Genomic DNA, 13,087 nt, shown 5'->3' with positions numbered 1-13,087 from the left:
TGTATAATTTCATTTTTTAGCCCAATTTCCATTCTGGAGAATTGCGTTTATTAACTCGTCATTTCTGGGAATGGATGGATGGATGGATGTATGGATGGATGTGTGTCCGCAGCTTTAAGTCGTCTTTAAGTCGTATCTCCTCCTCAACAAAGCAATATCGAGGACTAGTTCCAAAAGCAAATATGTTAAGCAAGTTCCGAGGATGAACATAGGCCAAAAAAATTCCCGGAATTCCTTCCTGGATTTCCCGGAAAAGCCAAAAAAACCTCGAAAAAATGCAGTTTTTGGCACATATCTTGGCAACCAGACCACTTAGCGACTTGAAACATTTACCAATCGATTCCTGCCATAATTTAGAACAATATTGCCGAAGAAAGTTTTCAAAAATATCCTTTCGTTCGGCCACAAAAAATTAATTAAGAATTTTTAAACTGAGCATCGTGTAGGCCAAGGGTGATTTAGCGCAAAGCGCTGAGGTTCGATAGGATTTTACCATAGCGGAGGTTCGAAAGGATTTTTTCTATTTTGTTTTGAATTATTGAAACTACTTGTGTTGCATTATTTATTTGCTGAATATATGATTTATCTCGATTTAAAATTGTTATGGATAACATAAGGCAATTGTGCTTAAATTGTCACTAGACTTTTTATTAAATTTTTTACACAGATAGCTCAATCTACTAATCACCCACACCCTTCACATCTAGATTGACATTAAAAGTTTTCACTAAGCCCAGACTTTACTAACTTTTACACTTGACCTTCACTATTGGAAGCAAATTTTTTAACATTTTTACTGTCAACTTCAGCATTATTATCCACATATTACACTAGGAAATCACAATATTTAATGTTAATATCATCGCTTCTCAGTGGTGTAGCGAGGTCAGGTGTAACCCGGTGCGGCACTTAATGGTGTCTACCCCCCCCCCCCCCCCCACCCAGAGGCGTAGCGACCCTTCCCGGGGACAAACTTTCAAATTTTCAATTTGCACCCCCCCACCCCCTCAAGTTTTTCTCTATATATTTTGCTATTTTTTGCCTTGGTGTCACCCCCCTAACTGGTGTCACCCGGTGCGGTCCGCACCCCCCGATTGTAGGAAAAAAAGTCACAGGAAAAAAAAACACAGGAAAAAAAGTCACAGGAAAAAAAGTCACAAATATATATTTGCATGATACTTGTTAATACTTTTATGTATTAAATATTCAGAGAGTGCAAATTAACTTAGGATTAATTAAATGTAATGTAATGTGTGTAGGCTGTATACGCATAGGAATTTTTATAATTCATCTAAAAATATTTAGTATGAAGTATGTAGATTGTAATTATTTTAAACTTAAGATTAGTAGCGTTTAATAGAATGCTCCAAAGTCCACGGTTTTAATCCTGTTTTTTTTTAAATACCAACATTAAATTACCGTGAAATGGTAAGTTCGTCTGACTTGCTGCCCTCAACTCATGGCCACAATAGTTATGTTTAGATGTTTAGTTCAACCACCTTTACTGCCCACATTTATCACGCTCATTACATAACAACACTGAGGATCAAACAAGAAAGCCGACAAGGTTCAAATGCTGTCATTGACGCATGACGTCAACAACACAAAATATGTTCGGACAATGCCTACTGAGGAGAGGCCGACCAGAGAATAGCCTACGGCAAAATGTGCCTAAATTTTTTTTATAGTTAAATTTTCTACCGCGTTTTTAACTAAATACGTAACAAAAGTTGAGATTGTTGTGTAAATTATATTAGAGTATTTTTACTTACAATTGTTATAAACCATAATGCTTTTAACGTCTATAAATAATTTATGCTATAAAAAAATACAACCCACAACAAGAAAAATACAAAATTTTACAATTCTAAACAAATAAAAAAAATATTTCTAAAAATATTTTTGTGACTTTTTTTCTGTGACTTTATTTCTGTGACTTTTTTTCCAAAATTTTTTTTCCACTGTGACTTTTTTTTCTGTGACTTTTTTTCCTAGCAAAAACTGTGACTTTTTTTCTGTGTTTTTTTTTTCTGTGACTTTTTTTCCGTTTACCCACCCCCCGCCCCCCCCCCCCTCCTCGCTACGCCCCTGTCGCTTCTTCATAGTTTTGGTGTAAGCACTGCCCTGCCCCCTAGGTCATGAGAATTGGTAATCTTTAGACTTTTGACCTTCTATGCCCTAGACCCCTATCTGCCCTGTTTATCCTTTTCAGTTCTTTAGTTCTATAAATAAGTAAACTGATTTTGTGTAGTCTGCCACAAGGTTATCTTATCAATCCAAAGTTTAACTATTTTAATAACTGTTCTTTCTCTGGTTTACTTCAGAAATATATGAAAATAATGCCAGAGTACAAATTGAAACAATCTAATGAATGAGTTTAGGATTTTTGTAGTGTGTGACTTTAGTTATGAACTATACTCTCATTTCTTTGGTTTATTTTAGAAGTAATCTTCCATGAACACAATGCAAGAGTTTGAACCAAGCGAGGAGCAGTATGGCTCACCCCCCAAGGATCAACAAGATACCCCACAGGCTGCCAACATAAATTGTCCTCTGTGTCAACAAGATCCTCCACAGGCTGTACTTGACAACGGATATTGTCTTCTGTGTGAACAAGATACTTCAAAGGCTGTACTTGTCAACAGATATTGTCCTCTGTGTCAAGTCCCTAACTGCAAGCATTTTGAGTTGCTTCAAAAATTAAGGAATCCTCCCACCTCAAATGTGAAATATTGTGAGTTAAAAAACCATAACAAAGAGCTTAAGCTGTTCTGTAAAGTTTGTATCGAACCCATCTGCGAGGAGTGCAACAATGGTATATATTATTTTGTTATTATCACTGAAAGATATTTAAATATAATGTACAATAAAAAATCATTAATGTATGACAAAAGTTTTAAAAATTTGACTGTTTTCCTGATCTGTGAAATTAAGATATGTGTTTATGTTTTTTATTTTTGCTACCCTGTATTTACAGCTGAACACAAACTGCATGATGTTCAAGAATTGTACAAAGTGCAACGAGATTTGAAAAAGAACTTAATGTTGCAAATGTTGAATAAAAAATGCATAAATTCAGAGGCTGATGAAAATTCTTTGAAAGAATCTATTTTGTCACAAATTAAAAATATTAAAACTGAAATACAATTATGTTATGAAAATGTAAGTTACTAGATTTCAATTTCAAGGCATTTAATGCAACTATTAGGGCATTTCATGCAATTATTTTAAAAAATCTATGCTTTAGACTGAAAAGTTCCACTAAAAATAATGAAATACTTTTCTATTAAAAAAATAATTCTTTATTTTTCAGTTACATAATGAAATAAATGTAGCTCTTCAAAGGGCTATATACAATTTGGATAACCTAAGTAAGAAATTGTTATTCTTTGTCATTTTTACTAGCTAATGCAAAACTATTCTTTCATTTAAAAAATGTTTTTTATTCAGGGGTCTAAAGCCAATATATATTTTTACTATAGCAAGCAGAAGAATGTCTATCCATTTTTCCAGTGGTCATGTTGCAAATGCATTATCATTTTATCTTAAGAAGCTTTATTCTTCACAATGTATCATTTAACATCAAGAAAAATATATTAGTATATAACATTCTATTTTTTAAATTTTATGGAAGGCCTATATGGTACATTTGGGGCAGATGAAGTAGAGTTCATCGTTGTTTCAATTACTTCAGCATATGAAGGGGTATTGTGGTCAGTACTATACCCAGCTGCCTTTGTTTTCCAAATGTGAGTCAGGTACCCATCACAGCTGGGTGGACTCAAGGCTGCCCCGCAGTTACCAGTCTGAACCTTCAGCCTAGCAGTCAAATACTCTGCTATTTGACCACACTGCCCCTTTTGTCCCTAGTTTTGGTCCTAGTAAAGCATCAGAACTGTAAACATCAGTGTCCATTAGATAATTTCCCCAAGTTAGAATAAAGATAGAATTTCTTGAGTTTTAAAGAAAATTACATGGTCTTAAGCACATTTATGTATGTCTATGGATTTCTTAACTTAATTTTTGTACATGATCAGGTAAAGAGCTACAAACAGAATGTGACCAAACTTTGCAGAAGTATAAAAATTGCCAATCTTTTCTCTCTGAGTTTGCAAATGTTTTGGAAGTGTCAGTGAGTATACTATTTAAAAAAAACATCACAAACATATCTTTCAAAATAAACTAAATAAAACATCAGATGACACAACCACATTTTTCTCGGCATGCAAGGTCCGGTATTTATTCTTTGTTCTGGTTTAAAATATAACTATTAAACATGACATATTTTTAAACATCAAATACACTTTGTAACAGGTAATCATAATAAACACTGGTTGCTAAGCTCTTGTGGGGTAATTTATTTTCTTAGGACATGTTTTTTATAAATTATTAGTTTATTGTTTATCATTTTAATCTTTTTGTGGATAATCACTTAAGGTGCCTCCAACTTCAAGGGTTTTTACTCTGTTGCCAATTAATTTTTGCAACTATTAGATTTATTAATTATTTGCTTTTTTGCTGTTAAATAATATATTAGGAAGACAACCACAGCCACATCATCTATGCTCTGAAATTTAGGCAAGAAGTGTTGGATCTCTTTTATGAGTTGAACAACAATATACAACAGTTACCTAAGACAGTTGAGAAGTGGTGAGTCTACAATTTCTTACCTTCACACAGTTATGGGAATATGCGCTTTAAAAAATCACCAAAATCCTGGTTTTTCGTCACAGTGGGTTTCCTTCACTTTTGGATACTTCGTCCATTTTTGTATTAAGAAAAAAACTTTAATGAGAACAAAAATTTTAATGTGATGAAAATACAATTTTTATAACCCTATTAATTAAAAAAAAATGTTCCCAATCTGTACGAAAGGTTTAATATCTGTCATCATATTGTATTTGGCATCAATGGAAAGCTGGATTTCTCATGTATTTGATAATCTTATTTTCTATCATCTCAGAAACACCCAAAGCTTACAATCGGCTTTACTACTTACACAGAAATGGTATTTTCTTTACCCTCTTTTTGTTACTTTTTGCTGTTTTTCTCAGTTTGCAGTTTTTTATCACTAAAAAGCCTACTACTTTTTTATTTATGAAACAATGCCCACCATATTTTCAGTAAATGTTCTTCATGCAAAAATAAAACTTTTGTCTCGAGGGAATAGAGTGGCTTTTATTTTTTTTTTAAAGTTTATGGGTAATAATATGCAAATTTTGAAACTTTTGCATACTAAAAAGGGTGCGTTACTTTAGACCTTATAGAATTCTGACCAGTAGCTCTATCAAAAAGTTGTCGTGACAAAAGTTTTAATAATACTGAAATATAACCTGTGTAAATTTGATTGCTATAAGAGCATAAATAAAAAAGCCTTAGCGTTTTTAAAAGTACCAAACAATAAAAAAAATTGCAGAGGTTTTTTCTGGTTTCCATGACAACCAAAATTGTTTTCAACCTTTTTTTGCTGTTTAATATATACTTTCATGTGCCAAAAATTGTAAAAATATTTAAAAGGCTTTAGATCTTACATTATAAAAAATAGAAATAAAGGATCATATCCCCTTAATTGTTTTAAAACATTCAAATCATGCTTTTCAATTGAGCAATTAGATACTTCCCCTTAAAGGTTGTACATTATTTTCGGTTAATATATAACTAAAGTTTCATGATTTTCAAAGGACATTTTATTAATCTGGTTCTGCTCACTTACAATTATAACTTGTCAAATTTTTAAAAATTTCTTTAAAAATAACACTGGAAGTAGCTTGAATGAAAAAATACAAAACGCAAATAGTAAAAGTATTATAGGCCAAAAAACAACACACAGTGACATTATAAATATTGCTGCACCATTTCTGGGAGTCCAACAGGATTCTCCCAGTGTCTCGACAGCCCACTCCACCATTTGACATTGATAGCAACATTACTTGTGTTATTGAAAGCAGTCAGTAAGCAATAAAGTACAATACAGAATTGCAAGCTTTATAATAATTGTTTTATATTCATCAGTGTTTCTCTAACCTACCAGCCTGCATTGCCAGTAGTGGAAGTTCAAGTAGCAGCTAAAAATTTAAAGCCAGTCAGTGTCAACAGACTACCTGATAAATTTTTTAGAAATGTTACCACTAAAAGTCTTATTGTGTTGAGCAGCGATGAGTGCTTAATTTCATGCAAGGTAATTTCTTATATCCTGTCACCTTATATAAAGCTATTACATTGTTGCAACAGAGGGAGTAGAGTTCATCTGTTTCAGTTCACAATGTGTATCTATTATGCTTTCTTAGCTTTACTTTCTTCAAACAATGTATTTCTTAAATCTTATAGAAATTTGTTCTTCTTTATCTTTGATGATCAGTAAATTTTACATTCTTAGGCTATTGCATCCGATTTACACCCTATTTATCTTTGTGATACTTCCAAGACTGGAGACATGTCGATTCGTCGATTTTTCACAGATGGAGGTTTGTTCAGTTTTGCTCTCATCTGCTTAGAAGATAGGCAAAAAGTTCTCTAACTATCCTGTAAATAAATAGTTATGTGTCAAATTTTATATTTTAAAATAAATTAACCTCTATACTCAAAGTATATTGAAATTAATAAACAGTTAATAAAGTGGCAAGGATATCTCTATTCAATTTTATTTTTTTTAGTTTCTTTATGATTTTGTTCTACATTTCTTTTTAATTTATGCTTAGCTTAATATTGGAGTTTTTATTGTAAATAGCCACCAGGAATCTTGTTATTATCAGTTTATTAAAATTAATTATCTGAAATATCCCATTTCTTTTCACATATTATTGTGCTAAATATTTTCGGTTAATTTAAAACTAAATATAAAGAACTTATTTCTGAGCACAAAAAAAAAAATTGAGTTAAAATTGGAGGCTTACTACTGGCACACATTTGTTGCATCTTTCAGAGTGGTGTTTTCTGGCTCAATTAAAAAGTAAGGAAATCATTGCTTTATGCAAAAATGGTGCAAGTAGTGCTGTTAAATACAATGATGGTAGTTTTTTGTCAAGTTATGAACAATATATTGAGTTTGAGACTATCAAAGAGTTGGACTCTCTGGCAAGTAGTATTGCAGTAACTAATGACAACAACATTATTGTATGTGTAAGCTGTGATGAGAAAAAAGTAAGTGGAAATTTAATGTACCTTGTTCCCCCAACTATCCCACATAAACAGAAAAAAAAATTATTATTACAGCTTGTGATATATATATATATATATATATATATATATATATATATATATATATATATATATATATATATATATATATATATATATACTGCAAATAATAGCCTTATACTAATACAGTGGTACCTCAACATAAGAGTGCCCAGACATACGAGAGCTTTTTTTCTATTTGAGTTACAAGCAAAATTTGAGATATAATTAAGCTGAAGCGCGGGTTTCAAAGTTCATGTAAAAGAAACACCCTGAAAAAATTGCAACTGATTTTGCATCCCAGCTATTTAACGACTCTTGTCTAACTAATTTCTGAAACAAACCTCCTGAACAGGTTTTCTTTTAAAACGGCCTGCAGGTGAAAGGGAAGAAAGCATGGTGAAAAAGGCTAAGACGAGTGAAGAGAAAGGCAGAGATAAAAATGTTAAAGAAAGTAATAATAAAATATTGTGTTGCATTTAAGTTCAGCTATTTTCAGTGAATCGTAGTTATGTTGCATTACATTTAGGGATAAAGTATAGTGTTTAGAGTGTAACAAGTAAGTGAATTATAATATTGACAGAAGAAATTTAGCATTAACTGTAAGAGAATGAAGTGAAGCTCTATCTCTTCCACCTTACACTTCTGTGAGCTTCTTCAGTTAGTTCAAGTTGGCTGATTTCCAAAGAATATACACTTTATAAAATCAATGTATTTCTGTACATTATCCTTTATTGTTTTTGTACAACATTTGTTATGTATAAATGTAAATAAATTTTTCTTATTAAAAAAACTTAACAACTGGGGTGTCATTTAGGGGGCTGGTACAGATAAATGGCATTTTTAGCGCAATTTCCATACGGACAATTGCAATTATTTATATATTTCAATCAAAAAAATTACTTTGAGATACAAGCGATTTGACTTCTGAGCAATGTTGTGGCGTGAATTAAACTTGTATCGCGAGGTACCACTGTATATACATATATTATAATATATCTTAAACACCACTGTGTAAGCTTTTTCTTATTCCTAATTATTCTTACATTATAATTACATTTTATAATTTGCCATATAGATAATCCATTTATAACTTTCACACAAATGAGGAGAGGGGTGTATGTATTTGGGTGGATGAATTTGGCATTTTTTGTGTGGACTCACACAGTAAGAAATGTAATATCAGTATGCTTGATATATATATATATATATATATATATATATATATATATATATATGGCTACAGGACATTACCCCCCTGGAAATTACCCCCCCGGATATTTACCCCCCCCCCCCCCGTATTTACCCCCCCCCCCCCCCCCGGAGCAATTACCCCCCTGTCAATTACCCCCCCCCCCCCCCCCCCGGGGAATTACACCCCCCCCCTCTCTCAAGTTAGAATCCTAACTCTAACTAGAATTCTATACCTATATACTACTTTAATCCAAACCTTAAGAAAAAGACCAAAACCTAAACATCCACCTTAGCCTAAAACCAAAACCAACGCTAGACATTGGTTTAAACTTAACCGTAAACCCTAGCTCTAACCCTCTCTAACTCTAGCCCTAACCCTATCACTAGCCCTGACTCTGACCCTAACCCTAACCCTAACTCTAACCCTGTCCGGAGGGGTGGGGGTAATGTCCTACTAGGCGGAGGGTAATTGACTGGGGGGTAATTGACAGGGGGGTAATTACTCCGGGGGGAAATGTTCGGGGGGTAATTGACAGGGGGGAAATGCCCTGTTCCCATATATATACACACTGCATTTTAATGAGCTTTGTAAAGCAGCATTGCTTAGACAAATGACCCCCTGTGACAAATGACAACATATGTTATATAATTTCATCAGGATCAGGACAGTGGCCATGGCTATGTGATGTTGATGTCTCTAAGAGGAAAAGTGATCAGAGACACTGTGGCTGACTTTGGAAGGGATATGATAAGTCCAGAGTAAGTTTAATTAAATTGTTTAATTTCTCATAATGTGATAACCAATTATTACAACCACACCATAGCACAGACTGCACACCCGAGCCCCAACTAAACCCCCAAGCCCTGACTAAACCCCCAAGCCCCAACTAAACCCCCAAGCCCCGACTAAACCCCCAAGCCCCGACTAAACCCCCAAGCCCCGACTAAACCCCCAAGCCCCGACTAAACCCCCAAGCCCCGACTAAACCCCCAAGCCCCGACTAAACCCCCAAGCCCCGACTAAACCCCCAAGCCCCGACTAAACCCCCAAGCCCCGACTAAACCCCCAAGCCCAGGCTAAAGCTAGTATGAAGACAAACGTGTGGAAACTGATCAAAAAGTTTTATTGTGTGAGTCAACATGTTATGGTGACATGATGACCATTTTAATGTTTAAAGCCTAGTTGATTCAGTGATGAGCTTTGGTATCCAGTCTCACATACATGTACATGTCTGTCTTTATAATAAATCTTTTATTTTGTTATTGTAAGGCAGTTAGACTTAGTTCCTTTAAAATCCTATATCTACATGTACATTCTTTTAAATGTTAAGCTATGTGGCAGTGAGTGACAGAGGAGAAATTTGTGTCAGCAACTCAAGAGGAAACAGTGTCATAATTCTAAATGAAGATTTGGAAATTGTTAAGAGGTATTTGTCATTTTTAAGTACTATATACAGGCACTAATGAACACAATTTTTTTTAAATTCCTCTATGGATTTCTATCTAAAAACATAAGCTGTAGGATCTTTACTATAAGATACTAAAATCTGTGATATATGATCTTTACTATTGCATAATAAATAGGTCGCCACTGTAGATATTTTCATGCAGAAAAACATTCTTTAGCTGTTAAAAACATACTTATTATGTTCAGTATTTGTTATTAGTTTTACTGGATATTTGTTTACCAATCCTATGTTTAAATATCATTAATTTTATTTCTAATAATACTTTCAAATTATATAAATACTGACTGATTTTTTTTAGTAGATAGAGATTCTGATTTTAATAATTTATAAATTTACAATATAGTATATATTTTATTTATTAATTTATTTTTTTAAAATTCTTTTTCAGCATTGAGTTTCTGTTCCCAACTTCATTCATTTATGCTGACCACCCAGATAAATTAGCATTTCTTTTCTCCCCATGTGGACTTTGCTATGACCACTTAAACCGTATCATTGTAACTGATCTAAATCACTGTACAGTTCTACGCTTGAGTGTTGATACAATGACCAAAGATTACAAGATGGAACCATTAATAATTAAAGGCAAAAAATTGGAACAGTTCCATTTTCCACAGTTTACTGCAATGGGGACTGATCGACGTTTGTGGGTTGTATGTAAAGATGATCTTTTTGTTTTTGAATATTATCAAATACAAGTTTTTTCCAGTGTTGAGTAAATTAATTTCTTATAATGCGATATAAGTCTTAGTTGGGTGTAGTTGTTTATAATGATTTATAAAATAGTTCTATTTGTAAATCAGGTTATTAAAATGTTTCCAAAATCTGTTTTTAAAGGGTTTCAAAAGGCATGCATTTACTTGCATTATGCTAAAAATCAAAAACACAAAATAATTTTATCAAGTAATTTGTATGTTTGTATTTATGAAAACTGCTAAAAATTATGCATGTGTAGGTGATTGTCGCTATTTGATTACAAAGCTTGAGACTTGATTTAATGTATAACTGACATGAGTCAAGGCATATAGTAGTGGATGTCAGTGAACTGACCACAGAATCTCTTCCAAAGCATTGACCAAACAAACATGTGAACATTACTTTTTTTTAACCTGTTGCAGACCATTAGTTTTGAAAAAGTATTTTAGCTTTTACTTTTAACAAGCTGCCTTAGTGTTCACTCGATAAATTATTGATTTCTTTCTTATATGTCACACACTTTTTTTTTTTAAATCAAAGGTTACTTAATCTAATGGTAGTCATTTATTGTTTTAGTAGGCCCTAAAAGGAAGATTCATTTGATTTTTTTAATGAAAGTTTTATTCTTTATATAATTTGAGCATGTTTTAAATCATTTCATTTATGCTTACCATGTATTTTTAAAAAGTGAATGTAATCAAATCAATATTAATTGCATTTTCTTTTATTTTCTGTAAGTATGTTAAGTTATATAAGCCTATTGGCTAGCTCTTGAAATTACTATAATTTATTTTCCTTAAGCACAGACTTTGGCATTGTCATGTTTTATTAATATTTTATTCCCTTGCAGTTTGTGTTTGACTAAACTTATCTGATCCATTTTTTTCCACATTTTTAATTTTCTGCACATTTTTGTACTACTGTTAATCTTCCAGCCAAAGACTTACATTACAGAAATGTTTAAACTGTTTAATTATATTAAATGTTTGCCAAAAAGATTTTTAAAATTATTGTAATCGACAAATAGATCTAGGTTGTTATTCTCTTTCTCACTGTCAGCATAACTTTCCAGAATAATGGTCACAAGCCAGACCAGTCACAACAGGATGAAGAATCAAGCATTTTTTATGCCCTTATCACACTCACTAAACTCTTGGGTTTTGGTCAGCTTCCTCCACCAGTGCATCGAGCCATCTGATTTGGATATTGGTTGAACAATAACCTACAGTTCATAACCCGAGTATTGTGATCATGAAATTCGTGCCTCCACTGCTAGTCCACACCAATCACTAAATATTTCAACTTAGTCAACAATTTACCATTATTTTCTGCATTGCCTATTCTTATTTACAGAATTTACTTATTATACCTTGTGGCATTAAGTAGTTAGTACCAGCATTATTGTGTAAAGTCGAGGTGGTAACACTGCCATGTCTAAAGGTTGATTGAATGTTTACAGATGCCTTTAAAATATATTAATGATGTTTTTCAACACATTTTTAAAAGTTCCCGTATGCTGTTGATAGTACTTACACTGCCATCAGGATGGAGTTGCATTTCAATCAACTACCTACCTAGAGGTCTTTCATTTCTGTTCAGAGTGTACTGTTGGTAGGATGTCATTGAGTACAGAAAGCTCTAATGGGTACCTGGCTCTAGTCGGGGAAAGAAATGGCTGTTGTCTACAATCCTTTCTTAAGCTGATGTCACACAAACAGGCTCAATTTCCTATGCCCAATTGCTTTTGTAAAACATTGTTTAACAAAAAATGGTTGACTTTATTTTTTTATATTACTTCTGATATTGAATGTATTTACATTTGTTGTATAAATTATTTCTTTTTGTATGATGTAAGATTAAAACAAGCAAGGCTGCTGAGTCAGGTGTAGTAGGAGTTTGAGTAGTTCAAAATGTGTCAACTGACTTTGAGTAAATTACATGAGAGTAAAATGTCATCAGTAGAAGATAAACATATAAAGTATTATAAACATTTTCTTTTCCTTTATATTGTGAAATATTTGTCAATGTTAACATTTCCAAAAAATTTTCTTAGCTATATTACAGTGCTGAAAAAGTTATTATATGGAGTTTATTTAAAGACAAAGTCTGGTAAGTAGGGATGAGTAAACAAATATCAATAATATGTGATGTGTAGGTGATATATTAGCTGGGGCTGGTGAGGGGGCTTTTAAACTGTACAGTCATGTGAAGGTAGTCCTATTGAGGGATAATCTCAGCAGCCTTGCAACTGATAATAGTAAAAACTAAAAAAAAATTTCTAGACCTCTTAATCTTGAGAGAACAATTTATGCATTTTTGACTTGTATTTTTTTAATGAAATGTACCAAATATATGATATATCAGTATATAACTTAATTATCAAATTACAATTCACTATAATGAGCTGGTTTCTTTAAATACATCTATAAAATTTATAAATATTTTATTCCAAAATTATTTTAAAACATTTTTAACATAACCTTAATCATCTTTATTTTTTTTTCTTTAAATTAATTTGACTGCCTTTTTAATAAACTACTGTTTGAAATGTT

At 32.5% G+C, this 13,087-nt stretch overlaps 1 protein-coding gene across 2 annotated transcripts in view; it reads left to right on the top strand.

Moving 5' to 3' along the window:
- Positions 1-13,087, top strand: part of LOC131943662 (uncharacterized) — a 16,016-nt gene extending 2,929 nt beyond the window's left edge. For both annotated transcript variants that reach the window (XM_059303868.1, XM_059303869.1), the window contains exons 2-12: positions 2,443-2,815; positions 2,978-3,162; positions 3,314-3,371; positions 4,038-4,132; positions 4,538-4,650; positions 6,013-6,178; positions 6,377-6,464; positions 6,923-7,140; positions 9,029-9,129; positions 9,702-9,797; positions 10,228-13,087. In XM_059303868.1, coding sequence (XP_059159851.1) covers positions 2,455-2,815; positions 2,978-3,162; positions 3,314-3,371; positions 4,038-4,132; positions 4,538-4,650; positions 6,013-6,178; positions 6,377-6,464; positions 6,923-7,140; positions 9,029-9,129; positions 9,702-9,797; positions 10,228-10,558 — 1,812 coding nt within the window. In that variant the 5' untranslated portion in view covers positions 2,443-2,454 and the 3' untranslated portion in view covers positions 10,559-13,087. The remainder of the gene's footprint in view (positions 1-2,442; positions 2,816-2,977; positions 3,163-3,313; positions 3,372-4,037; positions 4,133-4,537; positions 4,651-6,012; positions 6,179-6,376; positions 6,465-6,922; positions 7,141-9,028; positions 9,130-9,701; positions 9,798-10,227) is intronic.

The sequence above is a fragment of the Physella acuta genome, unplaced genomic scaffold (assembly GCF_028476545.2).
Source record: "Physella acuta isolate Inbredline_101_S28 unplaced genomic scaffold, ASM2847654v3 ptg000464l, whole genome shotgun sequence".
Taxonomy (NCBI): Eukaryota; Metazoa; Mollusca; class Gastropoda; family Physidae; genus Physella; species Physella acuta.
This window is presented reverse-complemented; position numbering and strand designations above follow the sequence as displayed.